Source organism: Citrus sinensis, chromosome 3, assembly GCF_022201045.2.
Source record: "Citrus sinensis cultivar Valencia sweet orange chromosome 3, DVS_A1.0, whole genome shotgun sequence".
Classification (NCBI taxonomy): Eukaryota; Viridiplantae; Streptophyta; class Magnoliopsida; order Sapindales; family Rutaceae; genus Citrus; species Citrus sinensis.
The window spans coordinates 49055755-49066674 of NC_068558.1; the positions used below are offsets into that span (position 1 = coordinate 49055755).

General features: G+C 34.8%; 2 protein-coding genes across 4 annotated transcripts; both read right to left on the reverse strand.

The window, feature by feature from the left end:
• Positions 1–1267: 1267 nt before the first annotated feature.
• LOC102617039 (uncharacterized) lies at positions 1268–4769 on the reverse strand. The gene is made up of 4 exons (XM_006491009.4): positions 4205–4769; positions 3004–3563; positions 2182–2374; positions 1268–2085 (listed from the first exon to the last, which is right to left on the reverse strand). The coding sequence occupies exons 1-4, from the start codon at positions 4415–4417 to the stop codon at positions 1456–1458; spliced, it is 1596 nt and encodes a 531-aa protein (XP_006491072.1). The 5' UTR covers positions 4418–4769; the 3' UTR covers positions 1268–1455.
• A 2078-nt stretch (positions 4770–6847) lies between these two features.
• Positions 6848–10570, reverse strand: LOC127898696 (tRNA-specific adenosine deaminase TAD1-like). Of its 3 annotated transcripts, none has more exons than XM_052438937.1 (11): positions 10333–10570; positions 10132–10252; positions 9843–10003; positions 9551–9685; positions 9128–9241; positions 8626–8795; positions 8471–8547; positions 8268–8387; positions 8095–8182; positions 7577–7687; positions 6848–7414 (listed from the first exon to the last, which is right to left on the reverse strand). In XM_052438937.1, exons 1-10 carry the CDS (start codon positions 10466–10468, stop codon positions 7598–7600), a joined length of 1212 nt encoding a protein of 403 aa, XP_052294897.1. In that variant the 5' UTR covers positions 10469–10570; the 3' UTR covers positions 6848–7414; positions 7577–7597. The 3 variants fall into 3 exon arrangements, 2 of the variants coding, with proteins under 2 accessions (XP_052294897.1, XP_052294898.1); XM_052438938.1 differs by having other exon boundaries at positions 9575–9685; positions 10333–10569; XR_008053658.1 differs by lacking the exon at positions 6848–7414 and having other exon boundaries at positions 8095–8166.
• Positions 10571–10920: the final 350 nt, after the last annotated feature.

The following is a 10920-nucleotide window of genomic DNA, read 5'->3' on the forward strand; positions in this document are numbered from 1 at the left end:
CGTACTAAACAACTGGGATCACCGTCATACATTAACCCACTGAAGCACTTGTCCAAATACTTTAAACTCGCTCTAATATTCGAGGGGTGTCTACTCCACTCACATTTTGTAAGGGAGAGACTGTCTTCACTCAATTAGTTGATAATTAATGAAGAACCGAAACTAACCTCCATAATGCTCTTATAGAAGCTCGAATCATTGCACTCAACATTGTAAGTGCAAGGCTTCTCCTATTGGACCAAAGGCCCATTGGTCACACTTTTTTTTTGAATTACATGAGACTAATGCTCATATTACAACTCATATTATATGAGATTTACAACTAATATTTACAATCAGACAATTACTGGACCTAATTTACATAAATTCTTATATAGCACTGCCCAGATTTTATCCTCTCTAATATTCGAGGGATGTCTACTTCACTCACATTTCGAAATGGAGAAAACTGCCTTGATTTAATGATTAAGCAAGAAAATAAACCACTTGTCACACTTAATTGAACTATTCTTCCTTTTTAAGGTAATAAAACAAAAATCAACAAAGAAAAAAAAAAATAAGGACCTGTTCGGTCAGTAATGGTTTTGTAGCCATCATTTCATTTTTGTTTTTAAAATTTACGCGTAGAACTTGTTCGGTGGGTCACATCTTAAATATAAATCGTAAAACATACAAAACAAAGTCTGGCTTACAGTAATAAAACCCAAAACAAGTGATACACGTTTCCACCAATCTTCAAAACGAGCCATAAAAATAAAAATAAAAATAAGAAACAATACTTCTTCATCTCTCTCCCTCGTCGTCAAATCTTACCTCTAATAACTCTCTCACCTTCTTCCTTTCTCTCCCTTACCAAGCAAGTTATACATGTTACTGCTTTTTCCTTTTTTTCTCCATCATTTTTTCAATTGACTTTGTGCTTTTCTTCGATTTGCTCAACTCATTGGAAAGAAGCATCATTAGCCTTACGAATTCACAATCCTGGCCGCTATCTCGATCGACGATTGACTCTCGATGACAGCCGAGACTGAGTGACTTGCTAAAGAAAGGGTTTTTAGTAATTTTCGTACAATTTGTTCGGTCGTGTTCTCACTGTGATCTTGACATTATTCATAATTGATATGCCCCCTGCAAATTCGAACAAAGTTCTCGAGAACTATGAAAATGGCACCACTTGCGCGTGAATGACTGTTACTTTTAGAATTGTAATTAGCTACTAAAACATGTGTTTAATAAAGAAAGATTAATTAAATTTTGTGAATAAACTCATTAAAAATGACGCGTGGGGACATCTTCTACAAACATTAGGAAAGATTAAACTCCTGGAGGAGAGAAGATCCGAATCCAAATTTATACAGGATAATAAGAGAATAAAAACATAAAACATTAAATATCAAAAGGAAGATACAATAAGCTTAAGCTATCATAAATTATCGGAAAAATTATTAGTATCAATTAATTTATTTTCTTCCAATATTCATTTTCCCAGGCTTCGACTTGCCTTGTTAATTTAACTTTTGTGTCTGTGAAATTCTTAAGAGCAGAAGGATGGTAAGGCGGAGGCAAGGAGCATGGAATTGAATCACTAGGAGATTTGACCATTGACTCTTCCATGAACTTTCTCCATGTCCCCTTTGCTGAGCAAGCCATTGTCTCCGAACAAAGCTCAAGTGCCCCAGCAGGAATTGAGGGCTTGAATCTCAATAGCCTCGCATACTCATTTAGCAGATGAAACATGTAATCATACACATAACCCATCTTTAAATCCTCCCGTATGAATCTGCTTGCTGCCTCACCAATGGCCTCTGCCTTTTCTGTGTGAGCGTTGCCCCAATCCACAGCAAATTTAAGAGAAGTGCATTTGCTGTTGTCTCGGATTGGCCAGTAATGCTGCATTGGCACCATTCCTCTCGAGAAGAAATCATAATAACGTGGCCTTACGATTAAGGTCATCGAGTCACAAGCTAAAATGTATTTCTCACTTACTGACCACGCCCATCCTTCTATGTATATCTTATACCTGTGGCTGCATTGGTCTCCTAGATTCGATTGCTTGAAATTTTGTTTTGATTCTTGTCCCCAGTCCTAAAATAAATTAAAACGCGCATTCAATCAAACACAATTAATAATTACTTCAACATTTTTATTGATATATTACTGTTAAGGCAAATATTTAATTACCTGAACATAAAGGCGAGCGTTCCAGTCATTTTTGTCCGAGGCATTGCAGGTCATCAGCTCCTTTCTGATTGGGGACACGTTTGGATTCCCTCTCCAGTAAGCATAGGGTACCCTTTCCTTCCATTTGGTTCTCTTGTTGCCTTCTTCAATGTCCTTCAACACATTACTCCATGGCCTTATATTAGTCTCAGCCCTGCCAAAAACAAGTATTATTGCTGGTGTTATTTCACCTTTTAATATTTAACCAAATATTTACTCATTCACTAGTGGTTACTAGTATTTCCCACGGATCATATGGGCTAACTAAATTAGTAATAAGATTTCTTTTAGTTATACAAAAGATCTTCCCATCGAATCTAGCCTACACTCTAAATCGGAAGAGAAAAAAGTCTTGGAAACTTTACGGAAATAAATAATTCGCTTACAATATTTCTTAAAATGCACACATAATCTGTCACACTTGACGAGTAGTCAATGAACAATCAATAGAAAATTGACATGTCAAGCGTCCAACCAATGAATAATTGATAGGTGATCCGCATGCCAGTTGCTTATCTAATCCAAAATTGCATATGATTGATATTCAAACAACAAAATAATAATAATTATTATAATAATAACAACAAAAAAGCATCGAGCTTGAATATTTTCGCAAAATATATATACTTGGGGGCATTTATATTTGAAATGCTGAGTTTTTGCTAGATCGTAAAGAAAAAGGCTAACTGAGCTACTTTTGAAATCTTGCTATTAAAACTCTAAACATCATGTTTTTATTTAGATAGAAATTTCAATGAAAAATGAGGAAAAGGTGATATTTACCAGCCCCAAAAAGACCAATCAGGGAACACAATATCCAAGCTGGACCCATCGGAGCAGTATCTGAACAAAGGTGGTGGGCCTGAATTTGGGCCTCCAAAGTCTCTGGCTCGGACGACAGGTCGGTCGTTACAGTCAAACATGAGCTCCAAATCCGGCAATCTTCCAGGGTACAATCTCAGCAGCTGCAATATTCCCCACAAAGTAAACTTGTCCCTTGTCTGTATCGACTGCTTGTACTTCTCCACATAAGCCTTCCCGTTGACGATCACAAGCCTGAAGTGTGCGGTCTTTCTCGCCCGTTCGATCATGTCTTTTGTGATCCCTGAGTCTCTCCAGTGCCGTAGATCTTCATGAATCCATCGGAAGTACGATGGACACGTACTTAAATTTGATGGACGGTCAGGATTTTTGGGGTTGTGAGGTGTTGGATAGCTGTAATTGGTGGGGCAGCTTTGCGTTACATTATGTTTAGTGCATTGGAGATCAAATTCTTGTTGCTCGATCGGTGATTTTGCGGTAGTTATAACTGAATTTTGATGCACAATTCCTGAAAATATAGACTGTGGACACAGTATTTAGTTATTGAATTAATATTAATACATTTTATGGGGCGGATTTTAAAATCACACTTATTCTTAAGTCAATCCAACAATCCAAATTAAATAATATTAATGTTTAAAATTCTAGATACTTTGTTGTCGATACAGATCCCTTCTTTATATTTCCAACATCAAAAAAGTTTTTTTTTTTTTTTCCATATTGTATCTCACTTTTTATCTTTCCTCTCTATCTCTCTTTTATCATCTAAATTTTTTTTTCTCAATAATACTCAATCATCATGTTATGAACATGCAAAATGAAAGAATACCAAAAGAACTATGCACTTGAGTTTCTTATACAACGAAGGCTTATTGAATTTAGAGGCAAAATCAATAGAAATTATTAATTGTTTGAACTAATTAACAAACAAAAAAAAAATTATCGCCCTCAAAAGAATAATTTTAATATATTATTCTTATTATTAGAAGCGTTGTATTAAACATTTTCGGAGTCCAAAGTGAAGAAGGAGATCAACTAGTGCATGATATTTTCATGTTGATTTGTTATGTCACAGAAATGAGACAAAAAGGTACTAATTAATATGAATGCAAATGAAAAAAAAATTAACGGAGGGTTTAGATTTAGGAGTAGGAGGGCTTACGGAGTGGAACCAGCCAAAAAAAACTGAAGCACCAACGAAGAGGAAGAAGGTGAAGAAGGTGGCAGCTGTCTGCTTCTTTCTTGATGGTGATTGCGATGGCGCTGCAGTCAAGTGTCCATAAAGGCCTGAGGCTGAGGAGGAGCCATGCCAAATCCACTGCCATTGCCATGGCCAGCAAGTGTTCTTTTGATGTCTATTATCCTTCTTTTTCATGCCTTTGCCGCCTACATACGATTAATAATTATTGCTATACAACAATTTGGGCTTGTGTTTCATTGATGTCTTTTACTACACCTTTTTCTTCCACATAAATTTTTCTAACGTCTTGTTTAAAACCAATCAAGAAAAAAAATGAAGGAAAAAAAAGAAAATGAAAGACTTTTAAGACCGAGGAGTGAGGATAGCAGCCATTCGTTGGTCCACGCAAATTATCGTCCTAGGTGCGTTTGGGATTGAAGTGCTGTAGCTTTTAAGCTACAGCTGCTGTGAAAAAAAAGCTGTAATTATGAAACAAAAGTTAATAATATATAATAAATATAAATTTTAAATAATAATTTTGATAAAATTATTAAAGATATAATAAATTTTATATTATACAAGTGAAAAATCATATCAACATAGCTTAAAAGCTACAGCAGTTAGTGTTTACCAAACACTTTAGTACTGTAGCTTTTAAGCTATAGCTGCCCAACCTCAATTCCAAACGCACCCTAAGTATGAATGAGTCATAACTCTTTATCTCAATATTAAGTAGTTGGTGTAGAAGACTGACTAACGATGGAAACATGCCTCGCGTCCTTGTTAATGAAGGGGTTGGTTCACGTTTTATGCCCACAATTTGCTCCATAATATCATCATATTAATTATTAAAATTAATTTGTAACTTACATGGTCCTGCCCATTGTTTAATTAGTGTTTCGAGCATCCCACTCAACACGATTATGACTAATTTTACAGCAGCTCCACCGCAAGACAAACGCTGACTCTTTTACGTGCGGTCAATCAAAACAAAAATTAATGCTGCTTACAGGGGCAATAAAATTAGGCTACTGCTAAATACAATGGTCTCTCTTGGTATTTGATTAGGTAATAACTAATAAGTTCCACTAGAACTAAGTACTTGCTTTATTGTTATTAATGTTGAATCCGTGTTCTGTCTAATCTCTTTCAATTTGTAACATCAATGACAATGAATCAGACAAAAAGGTTAATAATTTAGTTTTAGGATAATCTAGTTCAAAGTCAGTCATCGGTTTAGTGACATTCACCCTGTAATTTAGGCCTAAACACGTTTAGGGCACAGTTGATCTTGTTACCAATAGTTAAAAAACGTGTGAGAGAAAGATGTTGACGGTTAAAGTAGAAGGTAACGCTTGGGTAAACTCTTTAACTCATTACGATCATAAAATCTATCGCCCGCAATTTTATTCGAAAATTTACAAATAGTTTGACAGAACAAAAACAAAACAGGCATATCATATGAAATTTTGTAGCATAACTGTCTAAGTCTTTGCCACCTGCCTCTTAATTGCTCGCCAAGAAAAATGAAATTATAAATTTCGGAATTCCCAAGTTAGGCATATGATCACAAATTTTGGAATTCGGTTTACAGACGACAGGATTAGGATTTCGCATGGCATGCGTGTGCCGAGATGACAAGTCGACGCATGAAAAAGAAAAACGACAGCAGCTTTGACTTGCGGGCAAAACTACGTTGCAACATGGGTTTGATACCCCTTTCTTTTGTCTTTTTCAAGGTTAATTATAATGAAGTCCTGTTATTGGTTATAAAAACAAAAACACTAAAAAATTTTAAATTTTCACACATTAATCCTGCACCTAAATATTTTTAATTGCATTAATACTTCTAAAAGCCATGATTTGTTTAGAATTCAAGCACTTATTCTCTTTATACATACAAACACTAGTAAATTAAAAGAAAAGTTTTTTGAATTATTTAAGTTATTTTAAATAAAAGAAAACTAAGGAAATATTTAAATTATTTTAAATAGAGTAATTGTTTAGAATTTTTTTACCCTTCTCTTAGTTAAGTTAATGAAAGATCTCAATCATATAGACGTGTACTAATAACTATTTAAACTATTGGGGTGGGGTAACAAATATTAATTTATTTAAGTGTGTAATTAAATTTATTCTTTTATTTAAGGACAAAAACTCAACCAAAAATACAAATTCATTGTTCAAACAAACAAAAATTATTTTACAAATTTATAAACTAACACTTTATTATTATTAGTAAATTAACATATTTTTACTACATAATTAAATAATTGATAATATGTTAAATAAATCTTATGTTTCCAAAAAAAAATATTAACTACATAGAATATCAAATTAAATTTATTTTCATATTTTGTACATTACATTTACTTGAGATAGTAAAATCTCGTGTTGGAATAAAAAAGATTATGGGGTTTGAACCTTAGTCACATCGGTGAGAGGAAACTAGTTGCCGTTATGTTAAATTAAAAAAAATTATATTTATCATTAATTATGGTTCGTAAATAATATACATAGTTTAACTATATAATAAATTAGTTAATTTTTTAATTAATAAGTAAATTTATTAATTTAAATAGATATTAATACATGTAAGAATAAGTCATTTAATTGGAAATCTAGTTTAATAGTGTAAAAATATATATATATATATTATGGACTTTTATGTCATAATTATAAAACTTATAATTTTTCTTATTTTACATGAACAAGAGGGGCCTTTAATGTTAATAGCCTAAAATCACATCAAAGCCATTATGCAAGCGTTGTATCCAACGGTGAATTTGAAAAAGACAAAAAAATGGGGCACCAAACCCCAGAGGCAACGTAGCTGGACCCTTGACTTGCAAGTCCCACAGCGACTAAGTGCCTTAACCCACGGGGTAATTCACCAGTCAGCAGCCACACACAAATGTCTATTCCCCCCTGACTCTGCCCCAAATATTAGGCAATTACAGTTGTTGATCAAGCACATGGGAATTGCCTGTTCTATTAGTCTCTGGAACATGCATGCTTGCAATGCGCAGGCAGGCAGTAACACACATGTTTACCAATATGTTCTTTTTTCAGTCACGAAGCATAACAATAGCGAGGTTTGAACGACTTGTTTAACAACAGCTTTACTCATCTTGTCAACAAAATTGCTCAAAGCTGATCAAGGCTTTCCAAGTCTTAACATTCTCACTGCATCTGCACCACAAGGAGAAGCAAATATAAAAGTGAAGTCTGTGTTTGCTAACTTTAGATCATTCTTTGAGAACATCAGGCTATGCACCCGAGTACTAATCTGCGTGTCCTTTCTAGTTCCCACTTTCAAATGTCAAGAGAGTTTAATGACTCCATTCAGTTTACCTCTCTCCTTGGAAGAAGGCTTCATATCCCAAGGGTTTTTAATGGCCAGTTATTAAAAGGTGGTCCTCCTTTAAAAACTTTTGAGGCTATATTGTATGCTTGAGCACCGTCCTGCAAAGAAATTTCATATGAAACTACTTAGAAGACAGAAGCTATTACTAGTTAGCAGACAAGCATTTTTGCAATTTCAGAATATATTATTAAATCAGTGAAATTACCAAGGATAAACAACAATTAGCCAGGGGCTAATGCATTAGAGATTTAGCAATAGAAATGAATTCCAGGATAAGAATCTCACTCCGCCTTTCACATCTAGTGACAACCATCAGTCGAAGATAACAAAAAGTTTGATTTCAAATTAATAGAAACGACAATCTACATCCAACTTCTTTTTAATCACAAGAGCAGAAAAAGAGATTTTACAACTCATAACATGTCACAGTGTAAAGTAACAATAAATTCGAATGAACCAAAAAAAAAGGGGCCATTCATTTTTAAATCCAGAAAATCAAAACTACCTTGAGTTCTCTATAGGAAATATCAGCAGCTAGGCATCTGATTTTGCTTTCATGCTTCAGAGACAAAAAAACCTGCAACAATCGATTTCTAAGGATGACAAAAATAGCAATGGTTAAGATAACGATTTTGCCTCATATGAATATCTACGGAGCATATATCTGTCACAGCTTACTTGCATAAAGACGACTGAGTAGATGGAGAAAGAGCTCCTTTAGCAGAGGTGCCTTGCTTTCTTCCCGTGGTTCCAAGAATGACTTCATGCAGGCCGGACTTATTCCAACATATGGAGTACCTGCGAACCAAAGCATAGACCAATATTGAACAAAAAAGCACAACAGAATAATTTCAAGACTTTTATCAAATTCAATAAAATACCCGCAAGTTAAAGTGGATGAAGCAGTCTCAGAATGCTGAAACTCCTCCGGTGGTACTGATGCCGCCAGAAAAATTGGCTGCCAATGGCATTATGAAGAATTTTGTCATTACCCTGCTCACTTTCCAAGTTATTGAAACACCAACACTTCACATACCTTATTAACTTGAAAGGGACTCGATAGTTCCTCTGATAATGGTAAAATTCGATCATACAAAGATCTTTTCAAGTGCTCCTCCAAGGGAAAATCTTCAGAAGTGTTAGGGGATCTTCCAACAGTAATGGAAGAGAGGTAAACAGGTTGAAGAAAATAGGAAAGCAAAGCTCCTGAAATTAGAGGAAGAATGACCTCATCATTTAACTCTAGCCAATGCAGAAACAATGTGCATCAGCTGAAATATCATTGTCTAAGGAAGTAGTAGACATAGAATGCCATATTTCAAATGCATATGTATGCGAACTTAGAGCTAAGTAGAGATATTAACTCTTATTGGGCAGATGACTTATGTTATGCACTTAACTAGTCTGCATATGCCAGAAGGCATGGAAGCTTTGGCAATATGGGAGCACCATTTTACAACAAATTACTAATTATGCTACTTGTTGACTGTGATTGGAGTAAAAATTTTGAAACGCTCATAAATTGTAATTAAACAGACCTTGAACTCCAACAGCATTCCAACGAGCTATCTTATCTGAGCAGCTAACTGACAATGTTGTATCACCACGACCAGGCTTCCTCTGCACCCTTCCAATGTGTTGCAGGCTATCATCTGCAAGTATATACTCTTGTAAATTCTTTGAGTAAATCAGCCTCTCATGTCAATCTTATTACAATAAAACGTAGACACCCAAAAAAAAAAAAAATGCCAAAGCTCTATCATAAAAAACATATTCAAACATCATAAGAAAGAAAATAAAATTAGCCATAAAGATTTAAGTGGTACAATTTAAAACATTGGCAAGCATTAAAAAAAAAGAAGAAAGAAGAAGTGGAGCAGATAGAACATAAGTTACTCAGAAGACAACAATCAACTAACATAAGAATGATCTGGAGAAAAAAATTTAAATTCCATGACAACCATTATTTAAATTTGAAGCCTCACAAATCCCATCTTTGGAACCATTAAGTTCATCCACAGATGACAGTGAGTTGCCTTCTCTTGAGAAGAAATTTCTCGGTGCAGAATGACATGAACTGAGTGAAGCGTCCCCACCTATAAGAAAACAAAGAAAAACATCATTAGCCTTTTGGATATACATATACATATATATATAATTAATTAATTAACTAGTCCAAAAGAACAAATACAATTACGAAAACAAAGAAATAAATAAATAAGGGGGGAAAAAAAAAAGAACACCAAACATTACATGGCAACTGTGAAATGTATAGATGAAGTTGCCAGCCCTCTCTGAATCTGTATTTCCCTGTTGGGCCCAATTCGAAAAGAAAGTTGTTGAAAACATCATCTCGCAGACCTTCTATTCCATTACTGCATTTCTGCTTGTTCAAAACCTCAGTATAGAAGAATCTGTGTTGTTATAATATGAAAAAAAAAAAAAAAAAAAAAACTCAACTGGGTTATACACTTATGACATCCGATACAATTCCTGAAGAAATGATTTAATGATACAAATAAACCCACATAAAAAAATAAACCTCAGTAGAGCTCTACGGGCGACGATTTCAGCGTGCGAGTCATTGACAATGTCACCATGGGGGCTCAAGAGCGAACGGCCTATACATTTTGTTCCCGTTCCAAGAGCAACAACCTCCAAATCTAAAATTAAACAAATTAACTACCAATCGCCGGCTCTTTTATTAAAAATAAAATATGAGAGAAAGGAAAAAGGAAATGACCTTTAGAAGGAGAGGAGATGAGAAACGCAGCCAAGACTGTAACTTCACGTCCTTGAGGCTTCCCCTTCTTCGGCAGTGACTTGTATTGCCACAAAACCTTCTTCGATACTTCGTCTCCCCAGCACTCAGTATCCATGTTCCATCACCACGTGCCTTCAAGAGTCAGCGAGAGGTAGACCATCGAAAATCTCTGACACGTCAGCAAAATTGGGTCACGCACAAGATTTGGATCTTAGCTAATCAGTGCTCAAGCACGGACACCCTATACAAATGTATCAAGTCCGGTTATTAACGGGCCAAATCAGTCTAACCCATTTACGAACAGGCCGGCTTTGGGATTAGCCCATTAGCATTCATGTATATTTAATAATTTTCTCATTCTTAGTTCTTACCGTTTTCTTATTTTTATACGTAAATCTTTATTTATATCGTTATTATTAGGGATGACAATGGATTGGATCTGATCCAAGATTCACGTGATTCAAATCCAATCGGATCAGATTTGGATCGATTTAAAATAGATTTGAATCGGATTTGCATATTAATGTGTGGATCTAAGACGGATCTGGAACATGTTTGGATCTATCT